General features: G+C 37.5%; 3 protein-coding genes across 3 annotated transcripts; all 3 read right to left on the bottom strand.

Annotated features, from left to right (window-relative positions):
- Nucleotides 1–263: 263 nt before the first annotated feature.
- LOC134654769 (uncharacterized) lies at nucleotides 264–782 on the bottom strand. Its single transcript, XM_063510240.1, has one exon. It carries the CDS (start codon nucleotides 780–782, stop codon nucleotides 264–266), a length of 519 nt encoding a protein of 172 aa, XP_063366310.1.
- Nucleotides 783–15,987: 15,205 nt separating this feature from the next.
- On the bottom strand, nucleotides 15,988–17,436 carry LOC134654770 (E3 SUMO-protein ligase ZBED1). The gene is made up of 2 exons (XM_063510241.1): nucleotides 16,629–17,436; nucleotides 15,988–16,013 (listed from the first exon to the last, which is right to left on the bottom strand). Exons 1-2 carry the CDS (start codon nucleotides 17,434–17,436, stop codon nucleotides 15,988–15,990), a joined length of 834 nt encoding a protein of 277 aa, XP_063366311.1.
- An 8,496-nt stretch (nucleotides 17,437–25,932) lies between these two features.
- Nucleotides 25,933–27,754, bottom strand: LOC134654771 (uncharacterized). Its single transcript, XM_063510242.1, has 2 exons — nucleotides 27,432–27,754; nucleotides 25,933–26,058 (listed from the first exon to the last, which is right to left on the bottom strand). The coding sequence occupies exons 1-2, from the start codon at nucleotides 27,591–27,593 to the stop codon at nucleotides 25,933–25,935; spliced, it is 288 nt and encodes a 95-aa protein (XP_063366312.1). The 5' UTR covers nucleotides 27,594–27,754.
- Nucleotides 27,755–27,954: the final 200 nt, after the last annotated feature.

Consider the following 27,954-nt stretch of genomic DNA (forward strand, 5'->3'; position numbering starts at 1 on the left):
GATATTGTGAAATTTATTGCGATGGACTACATTCGACACTGCAAAAATGAATGTAATCAGCTGAGAGATTAATTATATAGTTTTTTAAGTGATGAAATTTACGAGTTGTTATATTTTATGCATTTTACGTGTGACACTAGAATTACGCATGTTATCCGTATTTAGTCAGCGATATTTTGAGAAAAAGAGAAAAAAAAAATTAACATGATTTACCTCTACGTTTTGATAATGAACAAAAAAAAACAGAAATTTACTATCAACCGTTACAGCTGCGTTACCGTCCGTCGCCATCCTCTTCCTCGTCCTCGTGGTGGGCTCCTTTCGTGCCGTTGCGGGATGTAGTGGGGCCGGAGTGGCTGGTACCTTGGTGGCAGCGGTTCTACGACTGCTACTGGTCTTGCGGTGGTCCCTGGTGGCTGCGACGGGCACTGTGGCTGCGATCCGTTTCCGTGTGCTGGGGAATTGGCCAATATGGCATTACAATTGGGCAATGGGCATTGCGGCTGTGGTTGTGGTTGTGATGGGTGTTGCGGGGCATCGGGCGGCGTCGTCGTGCTTGGTGTTGGCGGTGGTGCCGGTGACGTGTCGGTTGTCTCCATTACTGTACATGGTCTGTCTGGGGCCATGGGAATGTTCACGGTGAAGGTGGCATTTAGTGTTACCTCCACTTTCCTGCTTCCATCATTATTCACAGTCACCCTTATCGACTGTTGGTACTGCACGGGGCAGGTCATCGTGATGTCGTCGCCCTCGACCGTGATGGTTATTTGTTTCGTGGCCATTTTTCTTCGAAATTGCTCTTCTTTCTTCTTAACTCGGCTTCGGTTTCTTGATTCTTGATGCTTGACTTTACTGAAGATTCTTCACTGGTACGCGTTGGGCAAGGTCGCCCACACCCATAGGACATTACACAACAATGATGGCATCACATATAATTACAAGCGTAATCATAATCATAATATCAATCGTAGTGGAGATAACAGCGAAGATACTCTTCTGTTCATCTCGTGCGTCGAGGCGTTCGCCCCCGAAATAGATATAAATAAATGGGATGCAGCGCGAAAGGACTAGAAAAAGGTCCTCACGGAGCAGCTGACTGAACATTCGGTGGCGTCACTACATTCGGATTACCATGCAGAAGGGGTCCTACAGGAGACTCTAACCAAACATGAAATCAGGACATTCCTCGCTGTTCCATTGTAAATAAAGGACGACTATATTATGGAAAGAAGGGGCTATTTGGTTCATGGAGGTGAAAATTCCCTTAATAACTATATGTTTGTGGACAGAGTTAAATGCCCCGGTTCCAAAACAACTATTGTTTGCATTTTATTTTTATCAAAATGAGACGTTCTTTTGTAACAATCTAACACACGGTAGGGTCGTTTTAATAGTAAAATTTTGGGTTTAATCCAAGTCACAATATCACTACCACGTTCGTTCAAAAGATTCATATACTTCGTTATTAGACATGATTAAATAATAATTTTAATTTCTAGTTTCTCTTTACTTTATAGCACAAAAATGATGGGAACAATTAGATAATCAGAGGCCGTGAGTTCAAGTCTCACCCAAGACAGTAATTTTCCAATTTTAAATTTATTCTAAGCTTAATTAGATATGTGGTTTGAGAACGAAAGATGAGGTTATAACCTCATCTTTCGTATTTGGTATACCAAATAATACTACTTCTCAGTCTCACGTGATAGTCTGATAAAAAGAGCTGTTATCGAATGTTGTTGTTGTTGTTGTTGTAGGCGAAGAACTTATGTCTTGCCGGAGTTGTATTGGTGGTGCTGACAGTAGTAGCAGTCATTGATTTAGGCGTGGTAACGCTTAAAAGAGTGCTTGTAGCAGCCAGGGTACACTATTATGTTCAGATAGCCTGGTGGTGAGCAGTACAGTAAACAACACTTTGTGTTGAGAATGTAGATATATTACCAGCAAGGTACACAGTTAATGTTGACCCTCCTTCTCAAAGATCTAAGATGCGTCTATCGCTCTCCTGCCTCTATAGTAGTTTTATATCGTTGATTATCTTGTTTCCGCCGTTAGAGTTGCTGTTCGACAAGACGTGAAGAACGTGCGACTCTAATACGGATTATAATCACGTCTAGCATGTACGACATGTACGCGCAACTAATTAGATTCCGAAATGCATGTACAGTGATAAGACTGTACAGTGCTTGAAACCGGTTTCTTTTTCATTACTCGAACAGTCATCTCTATTCCATTGCCATCTTGAATTACTTGATAGTATATTCGTTTTCTGTCCATGATTGTTTAACACTAGTTTCACGTCGTACTCTTCTCTCATGTCCAATAGAAGATGAAGTTTTCTCTTTGCTCTTTTATAACCTCCATTTTAAATATTATCATATTACCATGGTAGATCTACAATTTGATTGTGTCGCGATTTTCGATTTTCGATATTTGATGATGACGATACGATTTTTGATGTAATTGTTGTACCCCTCTCTCCCATAAAAAAAACTTTACATACCCTTCCCTTATTACATTGCATACCATTTGTGTGGGCCGAATGGTGGGCGTCGCTGCTGTCGTGGTCTTTAGTTGTTCTGGTCGACGTAGTTGGCAAGACCCGAGGGTCTTCGGTGGCTTGCTCTTCTGCTACCGGGCTGGCTGGCTTGGACTGACGTAGGCAGTAGCGGCGCGGCCACGGTCAGGGTTGTGTTCGCTGATCTGTGGACCGATGGGTGCCCTGACGTGGACGGTGATCTGCAAGCTTTGGGCTACACTGATTGTCCCAGTCAGAGTAACGTTTATTCCTTCTTGACAATAGGCCCAGCGCGGATTACGGTTTATGTTGACATTACTTTACACTAGCCACTTCCAATGTCTCTCGCTTGCTTATCTACGTGCTAGGAAATTCCTTATCGGATGGAGAGGTGCTCTAACTGTTTATTAGTATGTAATTTTACGCCGTAAAATTCGTTGTCCGCGGTCATGAATGACAATTCTGCGAAAAACAGCGCCCAAAACACTACGCAGCATTTTTTTCCCTTGTTGTTACGCAAATCCAGCGGTGCCTGCTGTTCCTCGTGATTATCAGAATGCCGTGCCCTATTCTTTGTGTAGCGATGCAGCTGTTTTCCCAAAATATTACACTCGTTTTGCAATTCTTGCAAATATATTTCCTTGAGAGCAAAATAGATTCTTTTAAATTCTTGCCCCTCTTCGGTGATGGCCGAGAAAAGTACATTTTCCAATGTGTCTCTGTCCACGTTGATGTACTTATTGGTTGAGGAGGGCGGCGGCGATATCTTGATTAAACGGAGATGCGGTTATAGTGTGCGAGTAGCCATACATTTAAAAAAACTCTTCAGTCAGTAGAATATTTTTAGAAGTCACAAGTTCCCAAATGTTATAGTTGTGTATATCTTCCAGGTCGCAGCCAGCCCTCTTGCAAGCTTCCATTATGTTGGGGCGCAGATTAAAGATTCGGAATATGAATTATTAAACAATTTCTGGAATCTTTAAAAAAAGACTTTATTTTATACAATTTTTTTTTTATTAGTAATAACCAACGCTACAATGCATATGCAAGAGTGATAGAGAGACACACAGCGATTCGATAGCTGAGCGCATGCAAGCAATCATCACCTTGGCTGGGTGATGCTTAAGGTGGTAAACATGTTTTTAAACTTGGTCATGCTTATGTTTTCTAGTCATTTGATGATGAATTGTGTATGTATTTTAGGACCGTTATGTTTTCTGTGTTTTTCGCCCCGAATAGCCCGCCGAGCCGCTCGTAGCTCCCAGCCGCTCTACAGGTGTCCTTTCACTCGTTCGTACTGTTCGTAGACCCGGGACAAAGCGTAGATAGACATGTATCCCACGACAGCGATCATCAGGACCTCAGTCAACTCCAGACCCGCTGACACCAGTGGCGCGGTGTTGTTATTGGGCGCGGTCACGATAACGTTATCTTTACTTTGCTGTCCGCCCATTGCCAATCAACAGGTTAAATACACCACAATTTGAAACGTATTCTAAGTTAGGTAATGAGTCAAACGTTACCCTGTTGATGGACTTGCTATGGATGTTCTCATGCCGCCTTCCTGTTGTATCCTCAGCAGCGATGCGATGAAGTAGAACCTCACGCAGAATTCATGTCCACGGTCGCCATGTAATAGGCGGAGCGCCGGAGTGAAGGGTTGATTCACCAAACACAGTATACAGTCAGGTTAACAGATGTAATGTCTCCCAGCTTGTACACTCTAATCCCCACAATACTTGCTATTCTATCATTATATATAATTATTCTACGTGACAGAAGAGGAAATCCCTTATCGAGTGGAGGCGCAAGATCTACATTAAATGTGCTGATCACTCAATATGCACAGACGTGCCGATATGAGTGTCTGCCTATCGCAGGATGGAGAGGTGTTTTATCTGTTTAGAGGAACTGAGTTGTTTGAGTAAAAGACACCGTTGACTGGTACACTTAGACTAATTTATTCACCAAATCATAAGCTATTTATACCTACATCAAAACTGCTAACACTAACAAACGCCTAATCTATCGTTCCTTATCTGAATCAGTGCCTTTGATACGCCACGGAGAACGCTGTCAGTACTTTATCGGCACGATTCAGATAAGGTCCGGAACAGGGCTACCCCCTTTAAAAACTGGTTACGATGCTTCTTGCCTACTGTCCACCACGGCCTTCACTCTTCCATCAAGTAGCTTAAGGCCCATTACGATCAACAGTATGACGATTAGTTAGCACGACCTGAAAGAGGACGAGCTGACGATTGGCTCGTGTTTCCTCGAGGAGTAGTTGCTTAATCTCGTCCATCTCCTGTTGCTGCAACCCGTTGTCGTTGTTGTAATTGATCTGATCCTTTGAGTTGTGAATGCCCATCTTGTGACGTGTGGTGGCGGTCGAGCGACTGTCGTGGCGAGAGAGTACGCCTGCTGCGGCGGGGTGGGCGCTGTTGCACAACGGTGAATGGCTGTCACAAACGAGCACGGTGGCTCGAAACACGCCGGCGTAAAACTCTCTCAGAGGAAGAAACCTTGCTTGAATGAGCTTGCCGGCGGAATGGTGGCCTCTGAGCGTCACGGCCTCTATATAGCATAGCCCCATCTAATTCTGAAATCGCACCGAACGCCCCGACTTCATGATCGTGACATAAGGTAAAGGGCCCCAAGTTCGTGTTAGTACGTTATTTCGTTAGTTTTGTTTCTGGCGCAAATAATAAGGAATTCAAGTATTTTTTATTTAAATTATACATATGAAAAAAATCTGTATTATTTAATCTCTTTAATAAAATAATAACCAATATTTTAGTGATTAAACTGAGAGTAATACGATGGTCGATACTGTCAGATGGCCGCGAACAGCTGTGTTGTATGCGTGCACTTTTTTTTAGGCGTAAGGTGTGAGAGTAACATAGGTATTGACTTGGCTTTGCCAATGAAATGATCCCTCATTAACAATGTTTGATTTACAATCGTAATTCAGTTTCGGTGATCTTCAGTTCGGTGGCTGTCTTCTTGAGTGATTTTTCTTTTTTGAGTGATTTCATCGCAGACGGGAATGGCAGCAGGCTGAACACAGCGCCAGGAGGGGAGTAGACACCAAACTCAGATTACTGTGTTATAGTTTATGTCATGACACTCTACAAGTCACTACCGAACTCCCCCAGTAATTCTAATAATGAACTATATATATTGTTAACCTACGTGTCTTGAAGAGGTAAAAATCCCTTATCGAATGGAGAGGTGTTTTATCTGTTTATTAATTCGCTTCTCATCCACTACGTGGTTTACGTGTACATACGTATACTACGTGAGCTACGTGTAGATACGCGCATCTGCCTATCACAGAACCCATAAGCTCCAGTTTGAGTTGAAATTCCTAGTTTGTATTCTCAGATAACTGCCAAGATGTTTATGCCAATTATCTAATTAACTTATACTTTCATGATGGTACATATGGTGTCGAGTTAATTTTCTCAACTTCAATAATTTACAAACCTCCCCCAATGTGGAATTTATAAATTTAGTACCACAATCCACAATCTGTTGCTGGAGTTTTGGAATGTTCAACAAAGGCTCTTGCTACCGTCTGATAATCCTTATTTTCTAATATTATTTTAAAATATTATAAGTACCTATATCTGGTGATGATATTGACTAAGGCGAAGCCGGGTAAAAGGGTAGTATAGAGGTTTGGAGTCAATAGACGAGTGTAGGTATAGCAATGAATCTCTTTATTCGATGGATTGCCTATTTTATACATATGAAGTTATCGCTGACGCTGATACAAGCAATACGCGTCTATGTCGCAGTAAACCAAAGCGTTACTGCTAAATTATTATTATTAAATGTTAATTATTATTATTATAATGAAACAATCTTTATTCAGCTTGGTCCTTATGTGTCGTAAGTGTCGTATTACTAATAAAGGAAAGAAAAAAAATGTTTTGCTAATAAGAAAATATCATCACTTTTGTATAGAACGTTAAAGTATTTATTAATTATCTTCTTCCTCGAAAAATCTAAACCTTTATCTTTAAATCATCTGCTATCAGTTTTACTTTAATATTCATTATCATCTTTCTCAAGAATATGATCTTCATCTTTTAAACATTTAATCTTCATCTTTAAATATTTATTCTTCAACTTTAAAATATTTATTCTTCAACTTTAACTGTTTATAGTTACGGTACCCTATAAATCTCGATTAAAATAAACTAATGCCGTATTAAGACGGAGTCCTATTATATACTCCTAACAAAATCAATGGGAATGGTTACCCAGGGCATGGTCACCCTATAATCATGGTCATCATGGGCTACGCTCCCGTGCGTACCCGAACTTCATAACTACACGTGGGATTGGCTACCCGAGGGCATGGTCACCCTAAAACATAATAATAGCGGCATATCAGGCCAGGCTGTACAGCTCTGCCTGTACCTAGAGACACAAATACATTAAGACAATAAGTCTCCTACAACTTTCACGGAGGATACTGTATATCACACTATGATCAAGTACGTAGGACTAGTGCTCTCTAGCTATGAGGTCACATTATACGAATGTGCCTATATCTCCTAAAAATACTCCTATCTATGTACCGTACTGTAAAAAAATAATTTTTGTTCTTTCTAAGTTAAAAAAAAATTAACCTTTCGCTGCATGTCAGATGATCAGTCTGACACGTTGCTAAAGTATCAATCATTACTAAGAAACAATTAAATAATTTTATTGAATTGAGTTGTTAATTATTTAATTGATGGCGATGTATCAATATGAATTCTTACTCAGACCAACTAGTTAATGTGGTTAAAATTTTCTAAGTGTGAGTATCAAATTTCATTCACTTAATATTAAAACTTGCTATAAATCGACGCGCGGCACGCGACCTACTCGCGTTTTGCTGACTCGCGCGCCTATTACTCGGCGCGTGTTGATGATTGCGAAATAATAATTAATTTAGGACTCGATTCGACACTTACAATTTATAATTTATGATCTGTATATCCAGCGAGAACTTTTACTTTAAAAAAATACTTTAGGTTTATTTTTAAAGGCTTTACGCATTTAGTACCTTATATCGTGGGACTTATAGCTCGGTTTCTTCTGGTATCGGTGGACTTCGCGGGGGCCACACTCGTCCTCGGGAAGGCTCTGGTGGCGTTATCCCGTGAAGAACCCGGAGGTGCCTGAGGTGGTACGACTCGTTGAGCCTTCGCCGGGTGTCCTCGTGTAGTGGCCTTGGCGGTGCTAGACGCACCATCCTTCTGTATGTTCGTCCTTGCTGGGCTGGTGGGTCCGCTCTTGTTCCTTGGCTCGCTTGAACGTGTTGCGGCGTGACCCTCTGCGTGGGTCGGATGGTGGCCGTTGGTACTGTCCTTCCTGCTGACGTCGGCGCGGTTGGGAGGTTGACGGCGGGGCATCGGTGTGGCGCTTCTTGAGTCGGGTTGCGCAGGGTCGGTGGCATCGGTTCTGGCGCCACTGGTCGTATTGATTGTACGGGTGCTTCTGGAAGCGGTGACCCTATCGTCATCGCTAGGTTTACGGTCTTCTCCACCGTTCGCTCTTGGCCGGTGACGGTGATGCTAGGCTTTCGAAGAAATGTAGCGGCCCCACTACGTGGATGTCTACTCCTTCCAGGGTAAATTTGATGGCGGTCTCGGTTGTGGCGTCCATCTTATTTTTCTTCTTAATCTTCTGACTCTTGTTTGTTTGCTTGTATTTGATCTGACTGCGTTCCGTTTTCCTTGGTTACTAATGGCAGGGTCGCCATCAAATATTATAAGTATATCTGGTGATGATATTGACTAAGGCGAAGCCGGGTAAAAGGGTAGTATAGAGGTTTGGAGTCAATAGACGAGTGTAGGTATAGCAATGAATCTCTTTATTCGATGGATTGCCTATTTTATACATATGAAGTTATCGCTGATACAAGCAATACGCGTCTATGTCGCAGTAAACCAAAGCGTTACTGCTAAACATTAAAAGTGGACACTTACCACATTACAGGGTATGCCTCTACATATTTGGTTAATTCACATTGCAAAGTTAGGATATCCTTATATCCTGCATTATCCACAACCAATGGTCCTACAATATGTAAATATAGGTACTTTTTCAAAAGTTGTTGTAGCTGTGGTGGTTATAACCATATCATCTCGCGCGTTCCTGTTGCTAAACTTTTGCTTTTGACAATCTTCACATCGTTCAACATAGTCGTCTATATCGTTCGGCATGTTTTGCCAATAGTTTTTCTGAATACTGTTTATCATTCTTGTACTACCAGCGTGTCCACTAGTGGATAATAAATGATAGTCATTGAGTATAACACGAATCATTTCCCGATCGATAACTCTTGTTTACCCCTGTATATTATACATAACCTAGGTAATTTGTCTTGTCCCGCGCGGAAGACTTTCGTTAATAACATCATATAATTATTTTTTATTGACCTCATTTTTAACTAGTATTAACTCTGCTATATTTAAACTTTTGAACAGTATAACCAAGTCTCGTAACGATACGTCTAAGCGTGCCTTCGGTAATAGAAAATCTTGGTTTATGCAAATTGTAGAGTTTACATAAACAACATTATTAGACCCGGTTTGCTTCAAATCTTTAGTTAATTCCGACATTTTCCTAAATTCTGTACTCGAGCAAACTTCCAATTCTGTATCTCCTTTCGACCCTTTTATGATATCTACTACTCTAGGCTGGCCAGGCGCCAAAGATGTAGTACCCGAGTCTCGTATTTCTTGTGATACGTTCGATGAGCGAGTCATTGAAAGAGTAACTACCCCAACGAATGCTGAATTAAAAGATTTCTACTCGTCAGATGTAATGACGATCCTCGATTAGGCATCAGACGTGACATTTTCTGAACCTTTAATGTAGGTATTCACGTCGAAATTATACTCCTCTAAAGCCAACCTAAACTTCGTTAAGCGACTCGTATAACAAGATTGCACTTGTTATATATTATATATTTCGAGCAGGGAGGGGAGAAGGTAGTGAAATACCTTATGTTGATAGTATAAGAACGTTTATTCTCTAAATGCCTGCCTATATATACACGTTAGGTTGCACTGACACAACCCGAAATGCCGCTCCCCAATTTCCCAGGCGGGAGTTTGAAGAGATATGTAAGGATGTCCCTCCGGAGCGATATAGCAGGACTGATACACCAGTCCATACTGAGGGTGGTTAGAGAACACCCTCGAGTACATAAATTGCAGCCCGTGGCGCGCTGCGAAAGCGACACTACGCGCATGAACATGGGTGAGGACCGGTACTGTATCCATGACGAATAAACGGATACTACCACTAATTAAATTATAAATAATGAAATTATAAAGACCACTTAGGATGCAATTAGAAACCAGTAGGTATGTATTGGGCACTGAAATCCACGACGCTCGCTCTCTCTGTGGATTTCGAGCCCAATACATGCGAATGGTTGGTCATAGTTGACGGAACCCGTGACATTAAATCCAACAGTGGGTCAGAATCCGAGTTGCATGAAATCTCAGAACTATTTAATATAAATACTCTCAAGTTCGAAAACCTAAAAAACCTTACTATTCACATATTTAGTTTCAAGTTTGTTGCACGTGCCCATTGATAATATGAAATTCGTAAAACAAGCTCAAAAATTGCAGTTGGATGTCGTTTATTTTTCACACAAGATACAAGATACAAGACATTTATTCATAAAAGTCAATGTTTTACAGGTCAGGTAGGTACGTATTCAACTAATACTAGTAGGTACAGCATTTCAGGAGTGATATTTATGTCACTTAACTTATTATAAATAAAACATAATTGTAAACATAACAAATTCTAAATCAGTAGTATAGTCATTAGGGTCGCATATGGCTTAACCAGTCATCATTTCATCATCAATAAACGCTATTATCGTCATGGTTTACTTTTACCTGATTCTATTCGCTTTATAATATGTGGTCCGTCTAACTGCGGAAAAACTAATTTGATTGTTGGTCTACTGCTACATGAACAAGGTCTACGCTTCCAAAATGTTTATATATATTCTAAAACCTTGTTTCAACCTATGTATCAATATTTAGAACAAGTTTTAAATCTGGTTCCCTCAGTGTCATTTCAAAAATATAGTGAAAATGATGACTTAATAAGTCCTCATACGGCTGATATTAATTCAATCATGATATTTGATGATGTAGCATGTGAAAATCAGAATAATATACGAGATTATTTTGCAATGGGAAGACATAAAAACATAGATAGCTTCTATCTGAACCAAACTTATAGTAAAATACCTAAGCAATTGATAAGAGACAATGCTAATCTAATCGTTCTTTTTAAACAAGATGATGTTAATTTACGTCATGTTTATGATGAACACGTAGGAAGTGATATGTCATGGTCCCAGTTTCGTGAAATGTGCGGACAAGTATGGAACAAACCTTTTAATTACTTAGTTATAAATAAAGATTGTAATATAAATTCTGGATGTTATAGAAAAGGTTTTGATACATTTATCATGCTAGATTAACTGAATACATAAAGAATAGTGTTAACATGTAGAACTTATTCCTTAATATAAAATCATCTTGATCGGACATGAATTCTAAAATGAACGAGGAGAAAATATTTAAAGAAAAAGTACTTCGATCTGCTGAAGCAGTAAAAAAAAAGTCAAGGTTCTTCGTGATGTTAAATCTAACAATAACATGATGTTGGAAACAATGTTAAAGCCAGTCACAGATCCTCTTAATGAAATGGTGAAAAATAATTATAACAACCTAATTATTAGTGACACTGATTTTGATAACAATGGATTTAAATGGAATAAGTCAGTAAAGACATTAAAATATAGTCCTTCTGAAGATGGAAAGAAGGAAAGCTTAGCTAATAAAACACTATTGAGAAAATCATCGGAATCTGATTTAGATAATAGCGAATATGAATTAAATGAAGATAATTTTAGTGATGATGAATCTATATCACATGAAAATACCACACAAATTGATTCTGATTCAATAAATAATGTTTCATTTAAAACGTCAGAATCGTATGCTTCACCCCGTGAAGATTCTACGTGGCAAAAACAATATTTATACATGAATATTCCTTTCGGTGTACGAATGGAGCGTGGTAAGCTAATTCTAGGATCTTATCCAATTTCTGTGAATGAAAAATAGGTGGAGAAAGGTATTGTTTAACGCAAGGATTAAACGATTTATTGTTTAAAAAAATACCTGATTTACAAATGGTAACTGAAGACGATAAGCGATTATATAAAACAATATTATTAAAAACAAATGCACTTAGACGTGACTTTGATCCAAATAAACCTATAAAAAGCAACAAGGGTATGAAATATTTAAACATAATAAAGCCACTATTCAAATTAACTAAACAACGTTCAGTAAGCGATGAAGTAGATGTAACCGGTGATGGTTTACCGGTAATGAAAAAATTCAAAAGAGACATCTGTGTATTGGGATGACCCGAATGAATTAGTAGAAAGATTGAAACTGCTCATAGCATCGCGTGATGCTGGCAATACAGGATTAGATAACGAAATCATATCTATTATTGAAGAACTACGCGAAGCAGGCTTAGTAAATGATATATAAAAGTAAAATAATCCTAAATTTTTATCAGTTGTAGTTTGACTCACAAGTCACAACAATACAAAATGAATATTGACAAATTCGATCACCATGTTCATAAGCACTTGCGTACTAATGAGGTTTCTGATCTCAACTACAAGGCTTTGCTTCGAACAAACGGGGCATGTTTTGAAGGAAGTTTACAATTAAAGGGAGTTGCAGAACCTTTGTCACCCGATGATGCAGTAAACAAGCAGTACGTTGATCAATACATTCAAAACATGTACGACAAGAAGCATCTAGATTCTTCGTTTAGTACTATAAATAATCAAATTCATCAGCTTTCGTCTCAGTTAAAAATAAACTTTTATACAAAGAAGGAGATAGATGATATCTTCAAAAATAAAAAAAATGGAAAAGCAACAAATAGTGAACGAGATCCATCGATCGGCAAGAAAAAACTTTAAGCGACGATCAGTTGTACTAAAAGGAATTGACGATTTATGGCAAGCTGATTTGATCGATTTACAGAAACTTCACACGATTAACAAAGGAAATAAATATATATTAACTGTTATCGATACATTTTCGAAGTATGCTTGGTGTATACCTATTAAGTCTAAAACTAAAACGTCAGTAAAAAGTGCATTCGAACTAATCATGAAAACAACTAAACGCAGACCTAGAAACTTACAGAGGGACTTAGGAAAATAATTTTATAATAATGAATTTGATTCCTATTTAAAATGCATGAAAATACATCATTATTCTACATATTCAATTAAAAAGGACTCTATTGTTGAAAGACTAATAAAACACTTAAGATCAAACTCTATAAATATTTTAGTTTCATTGGTAACTATAAATGGGTTGGTAAACCGTTAGACGATATAGTGAAAGCATATAATCACACTGTACATCGTACAACAAAATTTAAACCTATTGATGTTGATTCAAATAATGAAAAAGAGGTAAAAAAGAACATTAAAAACTCACAATCCAATGTGTATAATAGTAAGTTGAACAAATTTAATATCGGTGACCATGTGCGTATAAGCAAATATAAAAGTAACTTCTCTAAGGGTTATACACTTAATTGGTCTACAGAACTTTTTACAGTTAAACATGTGAATCACACTCTACCTGTAACATATCATATTGAAGATCAGCGGAAAAACATAATACTGGGTACCTTTTATAAAGAAGAACTTCAAAAAACTAAGTATCCAGATATTTATTTAATAGAAAAGGTGATTAAAAATAAGGCTAGTAAGCTGTTTCTCAAGTGGTTAGGGTTAAGTGATAGTGAAAATAGTTGGATTGATATGAAAGCCATTGTTTAATATATTTAATAAATTGACTTTCTTTAAACGAAATTTGTCATTATCATACCTGATATGAAAGGGAGTGGACTTTTAAATAGTGCTATTACTAATTTACCATTTGAATTACACTTGCCTGGGTATAATTATTGTGGACCAGGTATAAAATTGCATAAAAGGTTACAAAGAGGTGACATAGGAATTAATGCGCTAGATGACGCGTGTATGAAACACGTAGCTCATGATAAATATCCTGATTTAGCTGGTAGACATCGAGCTGATTTAGAACTTTATAAAATGGCAAAACGAAGAACTAAGTCGAAAGATAGCGGAATAGGAGAAAAAATAGGCTCTTGGTTAGTGAGCAAAGTTATGAAATCTAAACTAAAGGCTGGCGCAAGTATAAAATCATTCAAAAGCTTTGTGTCCAAGATACGCACTGAGTTAAAAAAGAACCCTAAAATAAAATGTTATAATATCATGGATCGTGCGAAAAGTTTATGGTAACAACTCTAAGATACGGTTACCTCGTTTAATACCGATTCCAAAAACGGGAGGTCTGTTACCTTTGATACCTATTTTTGCTGGACTTTCTGCGTTAGGATTATTAGCGGGAGGAGCTGCTGGAATCGCTAAAGCTGTAGGTGATTACAAAGCTGCAAAAAAGAACTTAACTGAATCAGAACGACATAATAAAATAATGGAATCTATTGCATTAAAGGATTACATATTAAGCCATATAAAAATGGTAGAGGTTTGTGTATAAAAACTTCAAAAAACTAAGTGATAGGTTACCCAGACGTGCTCTTTCAAATATTGACATCTTAAAACACTCTACAGAGATTCCGCATTTTCGTGGAGTTTATATGAGATACAGTTTACCAAAGCGTCCTAAAAGAGTAGAATGTGGAATTGTTAACCTGGACAGTTCTAAAAACAATGGAACTCACTGGGTAGCCTATGTCAAAGACAACAGTTATTGTGAATATTTTAATAGCTATGGTGACCTTCCACCTCCGTTAGAGCTAAAGAAGTATTTAAATAACTATGATATTTACTATAATTATAACACATACCAAAAGTTTAACACAGTAAATTGTGGGCATTTATGTCTTAAATACTTAAAACAATATTGGTATAAGCGTTTAAATACCTACGATCAATAAACAAATTATCATTCTCACTTTGTCGTTCACTTTGTCTATAACTGGATCATCTTCCACTCTGAAAACATACCATTCGCTAGCTCTTCAACTGGAAGGAGAATATGAGTGTGGTCTGTTGTATATATCAACATTTAATTCAATACCTAATATAGACTACAGAAACAATAAATTCTATTACGGAAAAAACAAAGCAATTGAAATTCCAGAAGGATCATATGAGCTTCAAGATATTGGCGATTACCTTAAGGAACACCTTCAAGGATGCTCGTTTTCACTAACATGTAATAATAATACATTAAAAACATCTATTTTATGTTCGCAAAATATTTATTTCGATAAAGAGAGGTCTATTGGTAGCTTACTCGGTTTTGGATCAGAAGTAATTCAAGCTATTATATTAACAGAATCTCCATATCCTGTTTCCATTATGTCTACAACCATAGTCCGCATTGAATGTGACATAGTGAGCGGTTCATTTGTTAATGGAAAACCTAGTCATATAATTCACGAGTTTGTGCCTAATGTACCGCCAGGTTATCGACTTACAGAAACACCGAAAAACGTAATTTATTTTAGCGATGTGACGAGTCCACTTTTTTTCAATTCGAATCATTCGAATTGATTCGGCCGCTGATTCGAATTCAAAATCGAGTTGACTCGACTCGACGATTCGCGTGGTTCGCGACAAGGTCACAGGCCCAGAGGGCCTACCGCGAACCACGTTCGACGTGTTGCCTCCCTGTCACACTTACGTACGAATTTACAAGTGCGACAGAGAGACAACACGTCGAACGTGGTTCGCGGTAGGCCCTCAGGCGCGGAGCGAGTTGAGACGGCGAGTTACGCGGCAGTTGTTGTAAAAAGAACCTTCGGGCTACGGAATTAAGGTTTATTTTTGAATGGCCATAGTATCAGTCAACTCGAGTTGAGCCGGCGAATCAAGCGGCAGTGTTGTAAAAAGAACCTTCGGGCTATGGAATTAAGGTTTATTTTTGAATGGCCTTAGTAGCAGTGTGATAGCGTTAACTCGGCTCGGAGAGTTGGCGAATTGGCGATTCGCCGAGTTAGCGGATCGGATATCAACCTACAGTAGTAACTGCCGATTTCGTTTTAATGTTGGTTGATTCTATCCTTTATCTCAGAGTAAATTAAGCTTTGACACATTGACTTAAGGTTTAATTTTGGTTTAGCATATAACAAGTAGGAAAAGTTAGTTTTGTTCGTATAGTTATTTAATATCTACATTGTACACTGACGGCCTACCGCCGCGAACTATTTCTTTTAATAATTCCTCTATTTGCCGCTCTATGCTCGAATGTGCAAGATTTTTCGGTGTCGAAAGAAAACAAAGGTAGTTAGTTTCGAAATCAATATTTAATTTATATTATTAACTATTTTTATACGTACTTAATTATGGACAAACCTTGAACAAAACAAATCTTATGTATATAATCAGTCTCACCACCTTATTATTTACCTATTAAAGTAATAAATGCCTTTGATGACTCAACAAGTACAGTAATATTTTTATACAGTCTTTTATTGCTGACTATACTTCTCCTCTGTTGTATATCTATCAAGAGTATCAAGCTACTCGTCAAGACATTTCTCGAGTTCAATGTAATTAAATATATAATACTGACGTTTATAAAATCAAGAAACAACACAACAAACTATAATACCTACCTAATACTACAATATTATATGTAGTTGTTTTTTTGGAACAATAAGTACCTATTTAAAAATATCTACTGACGTTTATAAAATCAAGAAACAACAATAAATATACTTGGTCAACCAGATCTTGACAGTAGAAAAAGGCGGCAAATTTGAAAAATGTAGGCGCGAAGGGATATCGTCCCATAGAAAATTTGAATTTCGCGCCTTTTTTTTACTGACAACATTTGGTTGACCAGCTATACTATACCTACAATACCTATTACAGTTGGTTTTTTTTTTGAACAATAAGAATTTAAAAATAAGATTTGGTCCACTTTTTTCGGCTTAAGCCGGTTCCTTCTTTGGTTTGTAAGGAAACCGGCTTTAGAAAAAAGTCTTTCAGATGGCACCGAGGAAGCTGGTATGCACAAATATTTAAACGCCATTTGACTGAGGCTTGGAAAAAGTTGCTGCCGCTCTGCCCAGAATTGCAGAGGATCTTGTTTTCTGTCCAGATACGGCAAGTCTAAATATTGCTTCAGCAAAGTTGTTGCCGACGAGATCGGAGTTTGCTGCATAACGCTCTCCGTTAACTTTTTGTCAAAGTCCTCCCAGATCTCGTCGGCGTTGCTAAGTGGTGGTACATTGGTGGTACTCGTGTCTGCTACTGGTGGCTCAGTTAGGACGTAATCTGGCTCGTGGGTAATGTAGTACGCCAATTCTTCGGTTACGTGCTTTACTGCATTTTCAGCCGTGCTATCAAGGCCGAAAGCCTTCTTTTTGAAGCGCGGGTCGAGGAGGGTTGCTTTTGCCGCAGTTCTGTTGGATTTGTAAACACTTAATCGCTTGTCTACCACTTCTAATAAAGCCCGTTGTAGGTGCTTGCCGGCATCGGTGATCGGGGTCCTTTTGTTTAGCGAGTTTTGTAGCCCCCGTACTAATGGTATTATGCAAGATAGGGTAGGATATGATTCCGCAGACAGCACAGCTGTAATTTTTTCGAAAGGCTGCAAAATGGCTACGGAGTCTTCTAGGATTTGCCACTGGGCTGCTTCTAAGTTGGGTGGAGGAGAGTCTAAAATAGATAATGTCGCGGACAATTGCACTTTTACTCTCAAAAGTCTTTCAAACATATAAAACGTTGAATTCCATCGGGTTTGTACATCCTGCTTTAATTTGATTGTCATGTTTCATCTGGGTCTGCATTTCTCTAAGTTCACTTAGAACTTAATTCATTGGAAGACTTTACACTTTGTTTGAAGTGAGTAACTATTGCGCGACTTTTTGTGATAACTTGCAGTACTTCTTCATTTTTTAAATGTGCATTTTGTGGTTGGTCATTGTCTTTATTTATACAGTCTTTTACGGCTAGATTTAAAGTGTGGGCAACACAAAAATGGTTCCTTTTCTGGAGATAGTCTTGGACGGCTTTTTTCATATTTGAAGCGTTATCTGTTACTATTGTAACTACTTTGTCGTAAATTTGCCATTCGGTCATTATGGTGCGCAAAGCATTGGCAATATTTATAGCAGTGTGCTGTTCTGACAACTCGGTTGTGGATATGACTAACGAGTGCAAACTCGCGTCCTTAACAAAATGCGCAGTTGTACTAATGAAAGCATTCTGTCCATCCGAACTCCAAATATCTGTTGTCAGGGCGATATCTTTTACTCCTTCCAACTTCGCCTTAACCTCCGAACTGCATAAGTCGTACCTATCCTCCAACATTTTTGTTATTTTTTTTCGGGAAGGCAAGATGTAGTCAGGATTCAATTTTTTTGTGTATGCGATGAAACTCTTGTTTTCAACAATTTGTAGAGGCTGCATGTCTATCACAATCAGATCTAGAAGGGCTTCATCGCCAGCTTTCTGGTTAATTTTTGTTGGAGCTGTTAAACGCATTTGTCGCGGACGTTTCGCCGGCGGTGGATGCGGCAAGTTTTCGTTCCGGGCTCCGATATGCGGTGTCTGCGGCAAGTGCTCGTTGACAACTCTTAACATCATCTGCGACGCCCGCGGGAGCGACAGCCGCAACGCCCGCGGCGGCTGTTAGTGCTGGTGCTTGAATTTCGTTACCGCGACTTATGCCGGCTACTTCTGCGTACTGAATTATATGCTTCTTTTTAAGATGGTTCATTAAATTAGTTGTACTGCTCCCGGCATTTTTGTACTCGGATGAACACAAGTTACAAATACACTTAGCCCCATCGTCACTTTTTTTAAAAAACTCCCACACTACACTTCTTCTGTTACCGGGTGGCATTCTGTTACCGGGCATTATAAAGGAAACTCAAAATTAAATTAATGAGACCTTGATATACAGCGCAATGAAAATACAATGAGAAAGCGCGCGAAACTCAACGAGTGTCAAACAAAAGATTAGGCATAGATTAATACATAGACATAAAGATTCTATGATTGAAATTCCATTCCCCATTCGCCGGTCACCAAGATTGTTTATAAACAATATTTTTTCGTCGTCTAATTCAAGGTCAAGGGCAACGCCAGACATTGCATAGTCTAAGATACGATAACTAATTTTTACTTATCTTTACCTCTTAATCGATTCAACCTAATACTACGTAATGTGTAGACTGTAGTATGTTAGATAATACGTGGACTGAGAAAAAAACATGTGGTTAATATATAGATAGAGATCCTTATATATATAAATGTGTCTCAAAAAATATATTTATTTATTTAAACTTTATTGCACAAAATACAAATAAAATGTACAAATGGCGGACTTAATACCTAAAGGCATTCTCTACCAGTCAACCATAGGGCTAAACAGAGATGTAATAAAAATGGTGCGAGAAGAAAAGTAAGAGAATTTAATTAGGAACTATTGCAAACAACTGAAAAACATAATAAACTACATGTACAATACACAGATAGAAATAATAAAATATATACAATGAATATACTACTACATAATTCTCACATACATATTAATATATTACGATGGATACTACCTACTCATACTCTTGTTTTAGCAGATGTTTATGCAGCATCCTCTTAAAAGCAAATTTGCTCGGGGCTTGTCGGGGCATATATTGATGAAATTGAAATATGTCTGCAATGGTGATCCATAGAGAAAAGTTTACATGTCTTTTTTGTTTATTTTGATGAATTTTTCTTTATTTTTCCCCGTAATAAGAAACGAATCAAAATACAAACAAAAAAAAATTGGGCCGTATGCAGTATTTCGTTTCGTTTTTAAAATGGTTCTTGTTATTGATAGGTACATTTTTTATTACTAGAAAATATTTTTTTGTGTGTACCTAAAGAAAGTGAAAAAATCGTTTCACAAATGTAAACCATTTTACAGTGATATTTCCAACATGTTTTTTTTTCGCTTTAATCATTTATTTGCATCATAACGCATATACTTAACGCAATAATGCATAACGGATGAGATGAAATAATCACTCGGACTCTCCGACTATAGTCAAGTGTTTTCAAAATTCGTGTACCTATCCTATCGCCAATATCGCCATCACTGTCACTCCTATCAGTAGGAGCGAGAGCGACGGTGACAGATAGTTCGCTATTAATTCACAAAAAACTTCTCTCGTCTGTGAGCATGCAGCCAGTGTACTTTGACACCTCGTTTCATAATAATATCCATATGATCAGAGAAGTCACTTAACTGGTCATAGTGGTCATGCAAGTAGGTAAGTTTCGATTTGTGAATTGATTCGATCCGAATCGCTAGCCCGCCGCTAGTGGCGCTAGTTGGCGACTCGCCTTCGTACGTTCGAGCCATTCGGCATCTGTGGCATCGCCGAGTGAGCGGATCGGATAATAAATGTTCGTTCATTCAAATTTCAAAGGTTCGTTATTCGCGCGTGGAGATCGCTACGTTGCTATTGAGGTCGAGTTGATTCGAATTAACTTGTTGTAAAAAGAACCTTCAGGGCACGGAATTAAGGTTTATTTTTGAATGGCCATATTAGCAGTGAACTCGAGTTGAGATGACGAATCAAGGGCAGTTGTTGTAAAAAGAACCTTCGGGCCACGGAATTAAGGTTAATTTTTGAATGGCCTTAGTAGCAGTGTGATAGCGTTGACTCGGCTCGGAGAGTTCGAGTTAGCGGATCGGATACCAACCTACTGCCGATTTGATTCGGTGGTCCGAGAGGTCGAGTTGATTCGAATTGCCAATAGTCTTGATTCGAATCAACTCTTCTGTGGGGTGATTCGAATTATTCGAATCAGATAACTCGACTCGCCCATCGCTAATTTATTTTCCTGTTACTCAAAACAGTTTAAGTTCTATTACAGTAAGAATATTAGACGTTAACAATAATTTGGTTAATTTACGCGGTGAAGAGATTCAGATATATTTACACCTTAGAAAAAATTATAGACTTCAATAAAACTTCACTCCCAACGAAATTCAGTGCTAGTACTTACCAAGCAATCAAGAAAAGAAGACCTAAAGTGCAACTCACAAAACAAAACAAACAATTCCTCCAAAGCATAGGTCTAATAAAATGAGTATATTAAAACAGAATCTTTCACCTTAGACAACTCAATAGAGAGCTTTGAATATCATTCGTATAAGCCCTACGTATCAAGTTTTAACTTCAATGATGAAATACGCATACCTATTAATCAGCAAGATCTTTACGTACTACCATCAGCAAGTACTTTATACATAGAAGGTACTGTTAAATTTGTAACAAAATCATCATATATTGTATACTACTGCTGCCATCTGTTAATGGCTAAGCAACAACTTGTATCTTGGATAACGGTATATTTGAAAAATAAATTTAGTCTGTTTGCAACTTTTCACAAAAAGTAAAGTAAAAGCGATCAGATTAGTCCAGAATTATTGTTCAGTTGTGCAGTGTTAAATTGTTAAAATATGGCTACAAATTTCATCGCGAATGTGCCAAAATTGAAGGGCCGTGAAAATTACGATGAGTGGGCGTTTGCGGCTGAGAATTTGCTCGTCTTGGAGGGAATGACTGATGTCATCCTAAGCAAAAAAGAAGACGAAAGTAAACCGGCTACGGCGGCAGCGACTGCGGCAGCCGAAACGTTGGACGCAAAAGCCAGAGCGAAGCTAGTTTTAACAATAGACCCGAGCTTATACGTCCATATTAAAAGTACGAAGACCACGAAGGAATTATGGGACAAGTTAAAATCAATGTTTGATGATCGAGGCTTTTCGAGAAAAATTACCCTTCTTCGTAATTTAATATCAATTAGGCTGGAGAATTGTGATTCAATGACGTCATACGTAACCCAAGTTGTTGAAACATCTCAGCGGTTGAAAGGTACGGGATTTGACATAAACGAACAATGGATTGGATCGTTACTGTTGGCAGGATTGCCGGACAAGTTTTCGCCAATGATAATGGCGATCGAGCACTCAGGCATTTCTATCGACGCAGATGTAATTAAGTCGAAACTGCTCGATATGGAATCGAGTGAACCGCAGTCTAGCGGGGCGTTTGCAGTAAAAGGTTTTCAGAAGCAGAAACCTGGCAACACTAAAAACGAGTCTATGGCGAGAAACGTCAATGTCAAGTCGTCGAACAAGAAAAATATTGTTTGTTATTCGTGTCACCAGCCGGGTCACTACAGAAATCAATGTAAAATGATCGATAAAACTGAAAAACGGAAGCAATCAAACGCATTTAGTGCAGTATTTTTGAGTGCGCAATTCAGCGCGTCTGATTTCTACGTGGATTCGGGAGCGAGTTCAAATATGAGTCCGAATAAAGAATGGTTGACAAATGTGTCAAACAATCCTCGAGTTAATGAGATCGTGGTGGTTAATCTTTACTTTATGGACCGTCGATTTTTGGGGTGGGAAGGGGGGGAGGGGGGAGGGGGGGGAGAGGGCTACCCCCTAGTCCAACCCCCATGGCGCGGAACCCCATGGTTATGGAGATATCCATGGTTAAAGTTTGTATGGAATTACTATGAAATAAGGGATTACAGCAAAATTTGAAGGGGGAGGGGGTGAGGGGTGAGGGGGGGCGCGAAAATTCGGTCCATTAGGACAGACAACGGATTAGAATTTTGTAATAAAATCTTTGATAAATATCTACAAGACTCAGGCATAGTACATCAGAAGAGCAACCCATATACGAGTGAACAGAATGGCCTTGTTGAACGGCAGAATCGGTCGATCGCAGAGAAGGCTAAAAGTTTGGTGTTTGATGCAGAACTAGACAAGAAGTTTTGGGCAGAGGCCGTTCATACATCTGTGTATTTAAAAAACAGGTCTATAGCATCAGGTTTGAATAACAGAACACCATATGAGATGTGGACGGGGCAGAAGCCAGATGTAAGTAACTTACGTATCTTCGGAAGTAAAGTTATGGTCCATATACCTAAGGAGCGTCGTCTGAAGTGGGACAAGAAAGCAAAGCAGTGTATACTTGTCGGCTACGCTGATAATGTCAAAGGCTATAGAGTGTATGATCCTAATAGCAACAATATAATTACAAGTAGAGATGTAATTATAATTGAAGAGGGAGTCGAGAAAGAGAGCAGCGTGCAGATTGATATTTCATGTCCTGAAAAGAAGGTGGATTCGGCAGAAGTAGAGGTTCAAGCTGAAATGGAGCAAAATGCCCATACCTCAGATCATGGCGGACAAGAACTGAATTCCTCAGTTGAATCTGATGAGGCAGAGTTTTTTGAGGTTCCAAGTGGCCCAGATGACCATGGGCCTAACCCCATTGAGGTAAGCGTTTCAGCGACTGAAGAAGCACCAGTTCAAGATGCATCCAGTGACACACCTACCAAGAGAATAAGAAGGAAACCAGAGAGGTATGGATTCACAAATATGTGTGTGGAATCAAGTCAAAGCTCAGTTGAAGGAGGTATTAGTCTTCAAGAAGCTCTGAATGGCCCTGAATCTTCATTTTGGAAGGAGGCTATGAGAGAAGAATTAAATTCTTTTGAAGAGAACAGTGCGTGGGAATTAGTGGACTATGCTGAGAATAGCACAGTGGTTCAGTGTAAGTGGGTGTTCAATAGAGAAACGAAACAAGAGGTGAAGTCTGTTCTTTTTACGAATAATCCAATACACCATCTATTTCAAGACATTCGATACGAATACGAACTCAATGGAATCGAAATCGATAAAATTAAAAATGTAGGGGTTACAACTACTATGAAATCTTTTGTATCTATGAATGAACTTGAAGCATTGATGAGCAAGTTATGGGGATGGGATATCAACGGTACAAAAATTTCACATAGATCATTTTCTGTATCTATACCTTTAAACAAAATTCTTGGGTTTGCTGAGGACTACAACAAAATAGTTATTAATTTTAAGCATGAACTTATTCTTTTAAGATCTAATACTAACTTAAATAGCGTTAAATTAAATGCGAATGAATATATAGACAATATAACTATCTCGAAAATAGTGTTGTCTGACCGAGAAAGATTGACCTTACTCAAATGTTTGGAAAGAGATCGTGGAATTCAAATAGCATTTAGGAACTGGGATTTGTATGAATATCCTCTCTTGCCTGAAACGACCAAACATTCTTGGGCTATCAAAACTTCATCTCAAATTGAGAAACCGCGTTACATTATAATCGGATTGAAAACAGCACGAAAAAATGTTGTTGATAAAGATGTGACACACTTTGATCATTGTAACTTGAGAGATGTTAAGGTTTTTTTAAACTCAAGCTACTTTCCTTATGAAAGTTTTGACGTCAGTTTTTCTAGTAAAAAGTTTCCTATATTATATGAGAAGTATGCAAAATTTCAACAGTCTTATTATAACCGTGCTCAAGCACTTTTGCTAACCCCAGGAGATTTTAAAAAGATTGCTCCTTTATTTGTTATTGACTGTTCTCGTCAAAACGAAACCTTAAAAACCGGTTCGGTTGATGTGCGAGTTGAATTCGAGTGTGAATCAACTATACCCTCGCAGACGTCAGCTTATTGCCTGATTTTGAATGATATTATTGTAGAATACAAACCTTTAAGTAAATAGTATTACGAAAAGGATATCATAAATAATCATAATGCAGGACTACATATTCGATGATCTTCAGGGTTTTAAATGGAGTAATAATGAATTCATAATAAAGGAATTTGCGCTCGCCACAAATTAATATACACAAGTTTTTTTGGTAAAGCCACCATACCCGTTTTCCAGTCTATCTCCAAACGAAAAAAGGCAAGTTACGTGGTTAGAAAAGAATTGTGGCATTTTGTGGCGTGAGGGTTATATTGACCACCGTGAATTTAAAAGAATCATTGTAAACTACTCAAAAGACAAAGATTTTCGTAAAGGGAGCAGAAAAAGTTCAATGGGTTAAGCATTTGTCTCCTGGTTGTACTGTTTTAGATTTAGATGAAAAACAATATAGTTTTAGACATTTGTATGAAAAATATTGTATTAAAAGTGTAGCCTATAATTGTGTACACCACAATAGTTATTTGTACAACAAGTGATCAAAGTTTGATATTTCTTCGAGTGCTTATTTTGAGTCCCGTGCAAGCGAAAGATTCTATAATAGATTCACGAGCGTAGCGAGTGAATCTAATTTAGAATCTTGAGCGTAGCAAGGGACTCAAAAGCGCACGAGATGTAAATAACTTTGATCTCGTGTAGTACACAACATTTTTCACCTCAGCGCAGTGAGAACATACCTATTAGACAACTTGAAAAATGTAATCCTTCTTCATCACTTAATACCTGCACTCATGTTTTCTTAAGATATACAAACAATTAAGTTTAATTACCGCAATGGAACACAAAAACAAAACGTAATAATAAATTCAATAATATAGAAATAACAAACATTAACTGACACTTCAATCGACAACTTTATTTTGTAAAAAAATCTTTGTAAGATACGGTCCGAATTGCGGATACGTACTATTTGTCAACTATGGTAGAAACTCTTAAAAGTAAAATAATTAATTTTGCGTGATGATCTGTGTATTTTTTGAGTTCGTTATTTTAATTGTACAATAAAATACCTAAAATATAGTATTTTATCAGTTTTTATCAAATCGTAAACTTTATTTTTATTTATTAATTATTAAGAATTCATACTCGTACGTGGTTTGGAACGATGCGGTCTGAAGTTTTTCGGGGGTCTATTATAAACCGTGAATATACTGTTGAATGTCGTTTTAACTTTTTTTTGTCTGTTTCTTTTTGCTAAGAGTGTGAAAGGGACAGAGATAATAGAACCCCAAGTATTTCGGACTTTTATTAGACCCCGCATGTTGAAATGACATTTGACTATAAAGGTCACTTGAATGTCATTTTGTCTCACTCAGTGAGCAAAATCGCATTTTGCTCACTGTTTTTAAGAATCAAAGTACCTACCCTTGTTCGAGCTGCTGAGGTGAAAAAAATGTTGTGCTTTAAAAAATGTGATATGTATTAAGAAATGGTATTTAGATTATAATTTATGTTTTTTTGTAAGTAAATGAATAAAATGTGTACTAATCAAACAGTTGTTTTATTTTATATCTCTAATATGTTTCAGTACCATCCACGAAGGCACACCCCTCCATACAACTATTAGTAATATTAATCATTTGCTAGTATGAAATGGACTTTGGTGTGGAGGGTGCGTTGTCGTGCATGACACTGTCTGTAAACTAAAGAGTGAAACAATAAAATATTCAATCAAATTTATTAAATGTCCACATTTAAAATAATAGAAAATTAATAACTAAGACTATATCCACACAGTCTTTTCGAAATTTTATTTATTACACTCTCTGCACTGTCGATAATTTCATCGAATCCATCGTCTGCTATGTATTGTGCGTAGGGATTGCAGAACCGGTACTGTTTAAAAGAACCGGGATTTTCGGTACCGGGCAAAAATGGAACCGGGATTTCCCGGTATTTTCGGTACTTTCGGGACTGCCTTCAAAAATCAGTTTTCACATCAATTTTCAGTAAAAAAAAAGCGTAAAACGACCACGAATCTTTCTTAAAACAATAAAAAAGTAGCACAGTGAAGGTACACACTTCTTTTGTACCATAATATGTGTCTTTAAGTCACACAATCATTAATATAATTTTATTTTTTTTACTAAACTATATTTTTACTATCTTTGTTGATTGGCAAAAACTGAATTGTGGCTCAGTAATATCATCATTTTTTTAAAATATGTAAGACGTTTTGTGAAAGAGTATAAAAAAATTGATAATTTTTGCATACGTTCAAAATGGGCTATGGACCTTCGAACATATAATAACAGAACTATCAATACGTTAAATCAAGAAATTATTCAGCCAGAATTATTAATTCATTTAAAAACTTTAAAATATCATTATCATATGTGAGTTTCTTATACCGTGTTTGAATTTGAATTAAAAGTAGTATTTTATTAATTACAAAATTGTCTCTATTTTGCTTCTAGTTAGTATACAAATATGAAATAACTAATTCTTCGTATAAAATTATTTATCGTACAAACATTTACTTATGCCCTTAAAGTATCAAATTACGCAATTTTATATTGTCGGCATTGTCAAACCCATTGACTTTTTTTTAATTTATTTTAATGTAGTGATCGGCCGTAAAAGTATTACCATCAGCCTTAGATTGATAAAATATATTTATTTTCTTTATAAAACACGATATTTATGGTTTAAGACATTTATTATCTCATTAAGAATTTACAAAATTCACTTACATGAGATACACTATATAAAACAAATTTTTTTTTTTTAGGCTAGCGTGCACTAATTAATTTACATGTAAACAATATTATATACATACTATATTTTTTGTTATGCATGGTAAAGTGGGTAGAAATCATTTGTAACAAGTATTAACCAGCGGCTTAGAGAACAAGTTACTTCGACCGTCCTGTTCAGATGCGTTGCAGCGTAGATAACGAACTAGTATGAATGTTCACGAGTTAAAATGTAAGGCGACATGGATGGATGCGGCATAGCTGTGCACACTACATATGTGGTAAAATATTTCAATAAGGGTAATAATATAGTATTAATAGTTAATGTGTTGTGTTAATTTCATGCTAAGTAACAGAAAGCAGTCAAATATTGTACCGGAAATTTTAGTCCCGAAAATCCCGGGAGTACCGGGATTTTAATTTTGAAATCCCGGTTCTTTGTTTGGCTCTAAATCCCGGGAATTCCCGGTACTTTCGGTACCGGTATTTCCCGGGAGCAAACCCTAATTGTGCGCTTAATATCACATCTTCGCTTTCTGGCACTTCTTTGTACTCATTGTCAACCAAGTTAATTATTTGGATTTTAATTAACCTGTTACCCTTTCCTGGCTTTTTATTAACCACAAATGATGGAAGCTGACCTGGAACACTTCGTTTTTGCACTTTATTTTGCATTTTGGTTTGCCTTTTTTTTAGTTTTCGGTGTCATTATCTTCTTTACTAGGTCGTTGTTGACGACATCATCCTCATCATCAGGAAATGGGTTCTGAGGAAACACCTGGGACAAAAATAGAGGAGTGTCTTCTACGTGATCCATTTTACTGTAACAAAATTAAAGAAAACATTATTTAATCTGCTCTTTGTATACTAAAATATCTCACAAAAATATATTCCATATACTAAACGTTTAAATCTGTGAAAAATAACTAAAACTTACCAGCAGATATCAGATGAAAAGCTGTGAATTGTTGGGGTTATTCACTGTAGGGTAATACTCTTATCGTGTATACAAATACGTACTTAAAATGAATTACCT

The sequence above is a fragment of the Cydia amplana genome, chromosome 15 (assembly GCF_948474715.1).
Source record: "Cydia amplana chromosome 15, ilCydAmpl1.1, whole genome shotgun sequence".
Taxonomy (NCBI): Eukaryota; Metazoa; Arthropoda; class Insecta; order Lepidoptera; family Tortricidae; genus Cydia; species Cydia amplana.